This window comes from Periplaneta americana, chromosome 14 (genome assembly GCF_040183065.1).
Source record: "Periplaneta americana isolate PAMFEO1 chromosome 14, P.americana_PAMFEO1_priV1, whole genome shotgun sequence".
NCBI classification, from domain to species: domain Eukaryota; kingdom Metazoa; phylum Arthropoda; class Insecta; order Blattodea; family Blattidae; genus Periplaneta; species Periplaneta americana.
Genome location: NC_091130.1, coordinates 154,474,722 through 154,488,104, shown reverse-complemented (window position 1 = coordinate 154,488,104; position 13,383 = coordinate 154,474,722). Strand labels below are relative to the sequence as shown.

Sequence of the window (13,383 nt, the reverse complement as noted above, 5' to 3'; positions counted from 1 at the left end):
GAAATCATTTGCACATAATGGGGTTTTAATTTTAGGGATCGGACGGATAAAGGCTTTCTTCCAGAGGTTCGGGTAGGTAGAAGTTATGAGTGAGGCGTTGAATATATGTGTTAATGTCGGCAGTATTATGTCCAATATTTTCTTCAATAATATTATACTAATATTATCCACACCTTCAGCTTTAGAAGTAATACGTTTTATTGCCGCTCTCACTTCAGTTTCTGTGACATAAGTGAAGAAAAATATTTCTCTATCCGGAATTGGAGTCATTTGTAATTCGTTAACTGTCTGCTGTTTGTCGTAACTGAAATTACATTTAATAACGTCTGAAATAGCATTTCAAGACCATATTAGGAGAACAAGTTAATTCTCTTTCGTAAAATTTTCTCAAGGGAAATAGCAATAGTTAAGCAATCTTTGAGTCTACAGTATAATACAGTATCCAAATTTATAACCCATATTCTTGAAGAAAGTAAGATAGATAATGTTGCAAATAGTAAGAAGATCTTAGCTGCTTAGAGCCAAGGCTGGATGATATATTACATTTCAAACTTCAATCCAGAAAATTGTACGAAATTATTGTACCTTTTTCTTTTCATTGATCTTCAATTAATAACATGTGATTATTTGATAAAAAGTCAGTTATTTTAGATTGCTTGCTTCTAAGGAATGAACCATGCCCTCAAATTTTGATAACTGTTCCATAATTTGTTCAGTTACATCAGAGTGTGTTACAAAATGTTTCACTGTTTCTAAAACAGTAACAGCATCATTAAAGGACACAAGATTGTTGGAAGCAAGCATGGACAGCTTCGAATTTCAAAGTTGGCCGCATCTTAACAGTGAACACGAGCTGTATTTTGGCATTCTTACATTTTCGCTCCAAACCCAATTTCGAGCAAAATTTATTTAGAAAATATGAATGACGATTTGTATCTCCTGGGGTTTAAAATATAATATTATATTTAAAAAAAAACGCATAAAGGATAAATGTATTCTTACTTACTTACAAATGGCTTTTAAGGAACCCACAGGTTCATATAAGCCTGCTATCGGTCCCTATTCTGTGCAAGATTAATCCAATCCCTATCATCATATCCCATCTCCCTCAAATCCATTTTAATATTATCCTCCCATCCACGTCTCGGCCTTCCCAAAGGTCTTTTTCCCCTCTGGCCTCCCAACTAACACTATATGCATTTCTGGATTTGCCTATATATGCTACATACCCAGCCCATCTCAAATGTATGGATTTAATCTTCCTAATTATGTCAGATGAAGAATACAATGCGTGCAGTTCTGTGTTGTGTAACTTTCTCCATTCTCCTGTAACTTCATCCCTCTTAGCCCCAAATATTTTCCTAAGCACTTTATTCTCAAACATCCTTAACCTATGTTCCTGTCTCAAAGTGAGAGTTCAAGTTTCAGAACCATACAGAACAACCGGTAATATAACTATTTTGGATATGGAGGGTAGCTGCGAATATATTGAATAAGCAGTTGTGGACAGCTGATAAGGAGTGGTCCTCCAGCTTGGGGGTTGGGTGAAGGGCTAACAACCCATCACCATAAAAAAACAGCTTGTTACGAATCCATACAATAAGCCTCGGATAAATGTATGACCGAAATAAATTAACATGGAAAGTACGGGAATTTTGTTGGGCCTTTAAAAAAAAATGGTAATAATAACTGTGAAAAATCTACAAAAGAAGTTTTACTGTATTATCTTTGTCTAGCACAAATTTGATTTCAACTCAACAGACTCTGAATCTGCATCTCCAGAATGGAAAACTGATGCCCAAGCTAATGGTGTACTTGCCGAAGATAAGATAAATAAATAATACATCATGGTTAGAATGTTATTATCATGTGAAGAACTGAAATGCAACTTGCTTTGCAGGCCAAGAAGATCAGTGAGCAGATGTCTCGACGAGGGCATCTCTCTCCTGAGCAGTTGGCTCCTGTGGAGAGCACCTCCAGCTTGCAGCAGGATGAAGATAACATGCAAGACAGTGAAGAGATGCTGGGCGACAATATAAAATATCACAGTCCGACAGTAGCACCCATCTACCCATACATCCCTGAGGAGACTGTGGGGAAGACGGGAGATGCAGTTCCAAAGTACGAGGAGGAAGACTGGCCGAGCCAGGAAGAATGCACTGCACTGACTTCACCAGACAACTTCCCCCCTGTGTTCCTGCCACCGGAGAATAAGGGCTTCGAGTTAGTTCGTGTGTCAATTTTTGTATAAAGATATATTTCAGCAAATAAACTAATTTCACAATAGTGTGGGAGAGAGGAAAAGAGAGGTAATGGAAGAACGAGAGAGGAAGGTAGGAAGAGAAAGAATGAGAGATGGTGGGATGGGGAAAGAAAGACTAAAGCTGCTTATAAGTGATCACATTTCCGTCGAATTGAATGTTTCACTAGAGTTTTCGTGACCTGCCAGTAATTCGATGGTGTTTGGGTAGAGGGAGATGTCATAAAAATGAATTTTGAGATAACTGAAAATTAAACTTCGGATTCTTATTGAAAATTATTTTCTACACAAATAAAACACATCAAATGCTGGTATTATTTTGTTTTTCACACACCCACTTCTAGAATTTAACTTTTGTGTTCATTTGGGGAACAAAACTCTATTTGCACAAAAAATGACTTAATCTGCTTTACCTGAACTCCTTTGAATTTACAAGTTTTATTGTCAAATCTCTTACAATACTTTAAAAGCCTTTGATTGTTGTTAAAGTGAATATTTAGAGCAGGCATGTCAATTGATGCCCACAGGAGCAAGCGCGCGCTTTAGAGCTCAGGAGAGCCTGAGCGCTTTACAGCGGAAAGAAAAGAGACAGATGAAAGAGGTGGTATATGCCGCTTGGTCGAGCTATATTCAGGGATGGCCAGCACTGATTCAATATATAAAGGGAAAAGAACTTATTAAAACTGTATCCATGTTAATTTTTAGATTTGCCTGAGAAGTATAAGTGCATTATAAGAACGTAAGTTTTAATTTTAATGCTCATTTTTCGCAAGTTTGATTTTTTTATTCGAAAGAAATATTTTCTCAACTTTTCGTATAGAAAAGTGAAATTTTCAGATATAGGTCTATTTATTTAGTAGCCTTACAGAATGTTTTCGTAAATCTGATATACCGTGTATACGTATTACTGAAGATAGTGTATTGAAAATTTTGAAAATATTCGCATGGAAATTGTTTGTAAGGAAATGAATTAACAAAGCAACTACTGTTACATCATAAGCAAAAGATACGTGCCCATGTGTTGTAAAAATGTCAGGTCTATAGCTTCAGCAGATTTCGAGAAAATAATTTAATATTCTGATGATAGGAAGTTGCTCACAAATATCACCTTAAAAGCATAATGCGATAAGAGTTTTGTTATGTAATATTAGTTACACTTAAAACAGATACAGTACCTAGGTAACTTTGCTTTGTACTGTAATATTGTTTTGATTAGTTTATTGATTACTTTTGTAAGGCTAAAGATACCATCAATATAAATTTCAACTTATGTCATACTCAATCTCTTTCTTTGGAATATCTCTTTCTTTATGATTGATGTGTTTCATCCACTTAATACTCTATAATTATACTACTATTGAATTTAAGTGAATATTCCTTCTTAACTCTCTATTATGTTATTAAGATTTAAAACACAAGTGCAATATTAAGAAATCAGTGTTAGTACTTTTGTTTTACAGACAATATAAACAGAAAGAAGCCATATAAAAATAACGACATAAAATTTCACGTTCCGTTTGAAGTTTGTGCACCACTGTTTTCTTAATCCAACAGGTTACTTATTCATATACATAACCCTTCCTCTTTCCATACTTAGCGCTTGCTGCTCGCGCACGACGTCAAGGTCAGAAAAATGCGCTTGCTTTGACATCACTGTTTAGAGACTTGACAACTTTTTCAAGAAATTGACCAATGAGATTCGGAAATATTATGGTGCAAAGAATCCATGGAGTTCTTTGAAATTATTTTTTTACATTAAATCAAGATTCGAAGATCCGTGACATGTACATTATTAATGTACAAAGGAGTTCATGGTGATTATTTTTGTACATTTAATAAAAAATAATCGAAATGCTTTATAGAGACTTCAGGTACAATAGTGAACATGATGATCACTAAACTATCAGAGATGACTCTTCACTAATTTGTTTATTTGCTGAAATAGTCATTAAACTGTAGTTGCAGTATTAGTGTTACATTTGTGTCCTGATGTAGTAAATTATATTTTTCTCTAATGTTCTCTGTCAGGGTTCACCTATACCTTGGCCAACTGATAGACCTGACACCTGGCATGGAGCATGCCTTGCCTTGGTATCCTCCATTGTGCAGTGTTGCCAGTTCTACTACCAACCCGGAGTTGGAAGCCTACTTTCCAGCATCGCTGTCAAAAGATGGAATTGCTGATGACTCCGAGAGGGAGGCGAGCCTCAGACCACAGCTCACGAAATACGTTAGTGAGGGGCGTAACATGGTGGAGGAGGAGATAGGGCAAAGAATCCTGACTGCTATCAATAAGGTAACTGAACTTCATATTTTTATATAATAAAATATTTGACTTAGGTATATTTACTTTGTTTTTAAACTCTGAATTATTAAAGTTAGTTTCCAATGGCTGAATCTTGACTTAACATCATCTTCCTTCTTGCTTCCCAGTAGAGATTTATCAATGTTTTTTTCATAAAAGTCCGTTATAAACTTATCTTGTATAGTAGTGTAATGTTTTTATTTCATTTCTTGATTAATGTTCCCGGTTTTATAAAAACCATCTTCAGGTCATTATTACCTCTAAATTGAACAGTTACATTGATGTACAATGGGTTACATTAACCATATTATGTTAAAAGTATAAAATTATGTAAAATTATGCAAAGGATATCATAAAAATATTAATGTATATACATATTTAAAGACTGTTGAAGTATTAGATTAAAAATAGGTCTAATGTGAAGGTTATTTTGCAGAGTGTGCAGTCTTATGCTTCCTTTCAAATATAAAAAGGCATTCTATAACTGTTTTACATAAAAATGACCTGGAAATGTACAAAAACTTGCCCAGACATGTTCAAACATTTTTAACAAGAGCCAGAACAGGTCAAATTGTCACTCAATTGTACCTACACCGATTTCACATTTCTGATAATCCTACTTGTCCGTGGTGTAATAATCATGATGAAGATCTGGAACACATTCTTCTATACTGTCCATCCATAAACCACAAAAGAAGTAAATTAAAATCATCAGTACCAGTTGCAGAAGACACAGCCCTGCAGTATATATTGACTACACCCCAACTCTGGCTACTAGCAACAGGCATCTATAATGAACACTGATCAAAATACCCCTCATTTCTCGTGAAAAACAACAACTGAATAGACTACAGTGGACTATAGTGGACTTTATGTTGTCAGCAAGCAGCTGGATACATTAAGAAGAATGATTGATACACCTTATAGACTCAAAAGGATGCTGTACTGCTTGTGATATTTTCATAGCCCTTAACAAACAAGGCATTGTTGTTGAGATCAAATCGTAGAAGTATATTTATAGTGCATTCTGTGGGAATTTTCTGTGAATTTGTGTACACCAGTTTCTGCATTTATTTTTGCTTACATGTCTTTCCTTGAATGAATGGTTGCAGGGCGTTGGTCCCAAGTGGCTGCTGCAGACCTTGGCCTCGCTGTACTGGCGCGTGCGTGGCAACTCTCGGAATGCCATAGACTGCCTTCGTGTGGCCTTCACCTCTGTTCCCAAGGAGTTCCGTGATGTGGTGTTGGTGTCCCTGGGCTCGCTGATGCATAAACTGGGACACTTGGACGAGGCTCTCAATGCTGCGTCAGAGGCTTTAACGATAAATACTGTAGAGGTGAGATTTCGTGTTAATGATTAGAAATACTTTAGGTGGATGAGTAGACAGTTCAATTCAAGACAGAGACAAGTGATTTTACTCCTTACTGTAACTTCTGAAATGGCTTTGATTTCTATTTAGACTCTTTTCAGGTCAATGCAGTTAGTTATTTCCATAAGGGTGAACTTGGCTTGTAGGGGCCTTCACCTTCACCGTTGTCCTCATTTCTACCCTCATTCACCCTCTTCCTCCTCATCTTCACCTTACCTTTAATAATAATAATAATAATATTTTATTTTCGCTGGCAGAGTTAAGGCCATAGGGCCTTCTCTTCCACTCAACCAGCATTAATCAATACAATACATATTTAAATTACGAATATTTACACTACACTTAAAAGGTTCTCCAGCAATATTCTTCAGGTAAGTTTTAATGACTAGTAGACTACATATTTATTTAAATTTAGATAAACCTACAAGGTAAAGCAGTAACTTAATTTATGAGCTAATTTAATTCAATCAATTATAATTAATTTGAGATTTGAGATAGCTAGTAAAATGATGAAAATTAATTTAATATAAGCTTACTAGAACTATGTTACAGGGAGAAAAAAAATATATATATAAATCTAAAATATATTTCTATAATGAGAATATTAATGTAATTGCCATTAGAGGTTTTGTAAATCTATTTAGAGAAATTAATGATAATAATAAGAATGGACAGATGTTAGTTTCATTATATGTAATAAATATTAATCAGCAGTTAATTTGTTAAGAAAGAATTTATATAATTTTGACCTAAATGAAGTTATTGTTGCTCTCACCCTCTCACTCACTCACTCACTCACTCACAGTCCTATCCAAGCATTAGTCTTGCTCATTGCTCATACCCTTATCTTAACATCTTTGCCACTTCTTCTGCCTCCACCACCGTATCTCAACTGGATAGTTTTAATAACCTCTATAACATAATTTACCTCCCTATCATCAGTGATCTCAGGATTGATTACTCCCACAAACTACAGCATGTTCATGACACATGTGTCTGCTTCATTAGTAATGTTCTATACTATAATCTTATCTCACCTTCTTTCGAGAAGTTATCATGGCTTAGGTTACATGAGACGAGAAATCTGCACTCACTTTCTCTCTTATATCGAATTATGCACACTTCATCCCCCTCTTATTTATTCACCCATTCCCATATTCTCTCTTACTTACTTACTTACTGGCTTTTAAGGAACCCGAAGGTTCATTGCCGCCCTCACATAAGCCCGCCATCGGTCCCTATCCTGAGCAAGATTAATCCAGTCTCTATCATCATATCCCACCTCCCTCAAATCCATTTTAATATTATCTTCCCATCTACGTCTTGGCCTCCCTAAAGGTCTTTTTCCCTCCGGCCTCCCAACTAACACTCTATATGCATTTCTGGATTCGCCCAAACGTGCTACATGCCCTGCCCATCTAAAACGTCTGGATTTAATGTTCCTAATTATGTCAGGTGAAGAATACAATGCGTGCAGTTCTGTGTTGTGTAACTTTCTCCATTCTCCTGTAATTTCATCCCGCTTAGCCCCAAATATTTTCCTAAGCACCTTATTCTCAAACACCCTTAACCTATGTTCCTCTCTCTGAGTGAGAGTCCAAGTTTCACAACCATACAGAGGCTTATTGTAGGGATTCGTAACAAGCTGTTTTTTACGGTGATGGGTTGTTAGCCCTTCGCCCAACCCCCAAGCTGGAGGACCACCCCTTATCGGCTGTCCACGACTGCTTATTCAATCCCATATTCTCTCTTACTATCATAATATTAATACTCGATCACAACACGATAGCTCGCTAGAAATTCCACTCCACACATCATCCCTGTATTCTTCATCTCTTCTCGTCACTGGAACTCTCTGCCGCCTGAAGTTAACTAATATTAAAATGGATTTGAGGGAGGTGGGATATGATGGTAGAGACTGGATTAATCTTGCTCAAGATAGGGACCAATGGCGGACTTATGTGAGAGTGGCAATGAACCTCCGGGTTCCTTAAAAGCAAGTAAGTAAGTATGTTGAATAATTCAATCCATTTTTAATTCTTTCAGTATGTCCTCATTCCTTCTGTGGTCAAGCAAGGAATAGCCAGCAGTTCTTCTCAAATTTCTCTTCAAAATTTCTCATTAGCAATTAAAAAGTATTAATTCTTTTGTTGCCTGTTTTTGTCGTCAGCCAGCAACACATTTCCTGCTAGCATCTGTATTGGAAGGGAAGGGCAACCACACAGGAGCAATCCATCACTTGAAACAAGTTCTGTCTGTGGATCCAGATTTCTTGGAAGATGGTCGAATGGAAAAATATCTGCTGGCAATAACATGCAATTTAAAATTCAGTAACATGGGATCTACTACTTCAACCCAAGACAATCCAGAGGTGAGTGGTTAAATGCATTCTAATTTTTCACAGACAAGACGAAAAGTATTTATTTTCATTGTAATTCTTTTTCATGTTAGCGACTGTGGAAACTTCAAGTACACCTGAAGTAATAAATGAAGTTTGAAACTCGTCAATTTTCGATAGTCTCATGTTTTAAGTTCAGTTCCATCATGCTGTGTCATGACACGTTAAATTTATATGTTACATCATTCAAAAGGTTCATGTCTGTATAAAACAGTGGTATTCAGACTTTATTAAAGTGCACTTCCCTCGGGACATCTTGGAAATTCTGGAAATGTTGTAGTTGTTGTAGGTTTTTTATATATGATAAATTCTGTGGCCGGGAGAGAAAAAGGTCTTAAGTCAGTTTTTTGTGAAAATGAGATTTTATATTTTCTGAAAGCAGAAACAATTCTCTACAATCTCGTAAAACGGCTAAAGTCAAATAAGATTCCTGACTGGATTTATAGAGCGTTACCAAATGTCCTAAGTACTTTTTGAATCGAGCACACACAGAATAAAGGACTTAAGAATATTTAATACTTTATTTCTTACAAACCATCACATGTTTACTTTCCATGCTTCCCTATTAAAAAGATCTAACTTGTATTTTAGCCATTTTATCACATACTGATGCCCTTTCCTTTTAAAACTTTAAGCACCAGGGTAAACAGTCCTATAATTCATTTTGCATTCCTAATAATTTACATTTCTCATTTATTTTGACATGAAAAAGGTCTTATGTTTAAATAGTCCCTTCTACTCAGTTTGGCTTCTAGTCATAAAAAGACTTAAGTGCGGCTATTTTTGGAAATAATCAAGAAAATTGTTAAATGAGCAACATTATCTATTTTATAAGAAATATAAACAAATAATATCCAGGAAAAACCTCTTAATTAAAAAAACTCTATAACTGACACCAATTTCAATCTTTCTACTGCTTTCCTGAAAAGCATAAAATTTTTACTTAAGTCCTTTTTCCTCCCGGCCTCAGAATTCATGCTTGTTGTTTGTTTTTGTTATCGTAATATCTAAAAAACTTATAGATTGATTGTGTTCTGTTTCTACTGCATCATTTAAGATATATTTTATTTAGATATTGATGCAAGTTTTGTATTTTCCTTTTATTGCCATTGTATAAAATATCAACTACCGGTACATATCTGTGTCAGTATAGTTTCTATGCATATTTGTTATTATCATAATTTATACTAGTTTTATCACAGACACACACATTGCTAAAACTCCAGTTGTGAACGAAATTCCTTCATGGAAAAGGTGATTCCAGAACATAGCATACAAATTCCAGGAAATCATTCCAAAAATGATCCTCCATACATTCTTAAGTTAGATTCCATGGAACTACTCTGCAGCACATATAAGGATCACCTTCAAATTTATACAGATGGATCTCTAAATCCTAATAATGGGACATCAGGAGCAGGGTATTATATTCCAAAATATCAAGAAAGTTATTTCATACCATGTTCATCCTCCTCCAGTCTTGACACTGAATTGCTAGCTATTGATGCTGCTCTTCAGTGTGTTACTCAAATTTCTGAAAAATCTATTTGCATACTTACCGACTCCAAGGGGGCTATATTTAATATAATTAAATATGTACCAAACTTATATGTACATAGAATTATTCCAATTCAGAAACAACTAAGTAAACTAAAAGAACTCCAAAAGGAAATAACATTTCAATGGATACCTAGTCATTGTGGTATACCTGGAAACGAGAAAGTCGATAATATTGCAAAACAGGCAACATATTTGCAACCAAGACCTCTTCAAGTGATATCTCTATTCAGTGCTTTTGCTTCAGTAAAGCCTCATTTTACAAACCTATGGATCAACAATTGGCTCTCTTCTGACAAAGGAAAAATTTTACAGTCTGTACAAAAGAAACCAAATGACCTGGAAATGTACAAAAACTTGCCCAGACATGTTCAAACATTTTTAACAAGAGCCAGAACAGGTCACATTGTCACTCAATTGTACCTACACCGATTTCACATTTCTGATAATCCTACTTGTCTGTGGTGTAATAATCATGATGAAGATCTGGAACACATTCTTCTATACTGTCCATCCATAAACCACAAAAGAAGTAAATTAAAATCATCAGTACCAGTTGCAGAAGACACAGCCCTGCAGTATATATTGACTACACCCCAACAGGCATCTATAATGAACACCAATCAAAATACCCCTCATTTCTCGTGAAAAACAACAACTGAATAGACTACAGTGGACTATAGTGGACTTTATGTTGTCAGCAAACAGCTGGATACATTAAGAAGATTGATTGATACTAGTTTTCATGTTTTATAAAACGATGAAACACAAAATCTATAGGTGAAGGGTAGCTTGTACAGCGTTGTCTCATTGAATAAGAATGTAACTTTTCACTAGAGTTTATAATGTAAAAGTTCGTCTGCTAGCGACAAATTGGCAATATAATGCCAACCAAGCATGGTGTGATGTTCTAAAAAAAAGCATGAAATCTCCTGAGTGCTATAAAATGAAAAGAAAGTGAAGAATATTTAAATGTAGGAAGAAGAGATGACCTATGTGGCAACTGAGCCTTGATGTTGCTTCCTGTTTAGTCACTTCATAAGGTGGAAACTAGTATAGTAGGGTGTGTTTGTTCTGTATTGTGTATGAATATTTCTACAAATATGCTTGATAGACTGATAAATAAACGAATATTAATTAATGAAAAAATGTGATAGTATTAATGCCACTAATATATTTTTTCTCCCTTTCCAGGAAATGTGTGGAGCAAGCAGTGGAATACAGGGAGGGAAACAGTTCGATGTCTTAAATGGCATAGAGGGACTGAAAGAGGGAGAGACTGTCCTTTGCAGTCCTGATGGAGAACAGTGTCGTGCTGTCCAGTGCTTCTCAGCTACGCAAGACACAGGTGTGAAGTACATTGCATTCAAAACCAGTAATTATGTGCTAAACTATTATTTTATGTAAGTTTGTGTACTGGTTTATGTATGTAAATGCTTGTTTGGCAAAGTTAAATAATCCAGCCAACAACAGATCTGTGCCAATATCTCAATTTTTTTCAAATTGTCGGTTGGTCTGCTATTGTATAACTCGTCCATTTATCCGTCTGTAATTTTCAAACTTTTTTTTTATCTACCTTTGTATAATTTTAGACCAGGTAAACTGTTTTCATCTCTTGTGGAATATTTTCTCCTTGCAATATTGTATTTATTAATTTTGTAATGAAGGAAATAACTTTCTTTCCGTCATAATTAATTAATTTCAAATTGATATTTCTAGTTCCAGGCGATTTTTTTATTATTATTATTATTATTATTATTATTATTATTATTTATTGTAACAGCATTACTTTGTTGCCCCATGTACTTGCATCCTAGGAAAGTCTTGGTTTTGGGAAGTTCCTTCTTCTAGTTTTAGTTTAATAACTTGCCATTGATGAAGGTGAATGTTCGTCATTCTGATATTGCGAGTAGTGAAGATGGAGTGATATATTTTTAATTGGATGAATTTCTAATCAATCGTATCATGTGTTTACTTGACTTCAGCTTTCTTTCTTGGAATATTAAAGGTTTTTTATTAATTTGTCCTACAGAATAATATCTGTAATATTGGCAATGATATGCACTGCTAGCTATGAGAATATTAAAGGTTTTTTATTAATTTGTCCTACAGAATAATATCTGTAATATTGAAAATGATATGCACTGCTAGCTATGAGAATATTAAAGGTTTTTTATTAATTTGTCCTACAGAATAATATCTGTAATATTGACAATGATATGCACTGCTAGCTATGAGAATATTAAAGGTTTTTTATTAATTTATCCTACAGAATAATATCTGTAATATTGAAAAAGATATACACTGCTACCTATGATGAGAATATTAAAGGTTTTTTATTAATTTGTCCTACAGAATAATATCTGTAATATTGAAAATGATATGCACTGCTAGCTATAAGAATATTAAAGGTTTTTTTATTAATTTGTCCTACAGAATAATATCTGTAATATTGAAAATGATATGCACTGCTAGCTATAAGAATATTAAAGGTTTTTTTATTAATTTGTCCTACAGAATAATATCTGTAATATTGAAAATGATATGCACTGCTAGCTATGAGAATATTAAAGGTTTTTATTAATTTGTCCTACAGAATAATATTGGCGGCCGGGTAGCTCAGTTGGTAGAGCAGCTGGCTACGGACTGGAAGGTCCGGGGTTCGATCCCAGGTGGTGACAGGCTTTTTTCTCGTTGCCAAACTTTCAGAACGGCCCCAAGGTTCTCCCAGCCTTCTATAAAATTGAGTACCGAGTCTTTCCCGGGGGTAAAAGGCGGTCAGAGTGTGGTGCCGACCACACCACCTCATTCTAGTGCCGAGGTCATGGAAAGCATGGGGCTCTACCTCCATGCCCCCCAAGTGCCTTCATGGCATGTTACGGGGATACCTTTACCTTTTTTTATCTTTTACAGAATATCTGTAATATTGACAATAATATGCACTGCTAGCTATGATAATATTAAAGGTTTTTTATTCTCATAGCTAGCAGTGCATATCATTGTCAATATTACAGATATTATTCTGTAGGACAAATTAATAAAAAACCTTTAATATTCTCATAGCTAGCAGTGCATATCATTGTCAATATTACAGATATTATTCTGTAGGACAAATTAATAAAAAACCTTTAATATTTTCATAGCTAGCAGTGCATATCATTGTCAATATTACAGATATTATTCTGTAGGAGAAATTAATAAAAACCTTTAATATTCTCATAGCTAGCAGTGCATATCATTGTCAATATTACAGATATTATTCTGTAGGACAAATTAATAAAAAACCTTTAATATTCTCATAGCTAGCAGTGCATATTTCTGTACAGATTACTGTGCACTTAACTGCGGAATCCCGGCCAAACAGTCACTCAGTTGAGTGCGCCCCGTGTATAATGGCAGTTGACTGTGGATTGAATTTGGAGTAGCTCAGCAGTCAGAGCACTTGGTATGTAGAACCAAGAGACCCCGGGTTCGATCCCCAGCACCGGAGCGA

The 13,383-nt window shown here is 35.1% G+C and overlaps 1 protein-coding gene across 2 annotated transcripts in view; it reads left to right on the top strand.

Annotated features, from left to right (window-relative positions):
- The window catches only part of LOC138713883 (tetratricopeptide repeat protein 17), a 57,586-nt gene that overhangs the window by 18,691 nt on the left and 25,512 nt on the right, over positions 1–13,383 (top strand). For both annotated transcript variants that reach the window (XM_069846387.1, XM_069846386.1), the window contains exons 9-13: positions 1,901–2,223; positions 4,289–4,556; positions 5,678–5,902; positions 8,106–8,306; positions 11,085–11,238. In XM_069846387.1, coding sequence (XP_069702488.1) covers positions 1,901–2,223; positions 4,289–4,556; positions 5,678–5,902; positions 8,106–8,306; positions 11,085–11,238 — 1,171 coding nt within the window. The remainder of the gene's footprint in view (positions 1–1,900; positions 2,224–4,288; positions 4,557–5,677; positions 5,903–8,105; positions 8,307–11,084; positions 11,239–13,383) is intronic.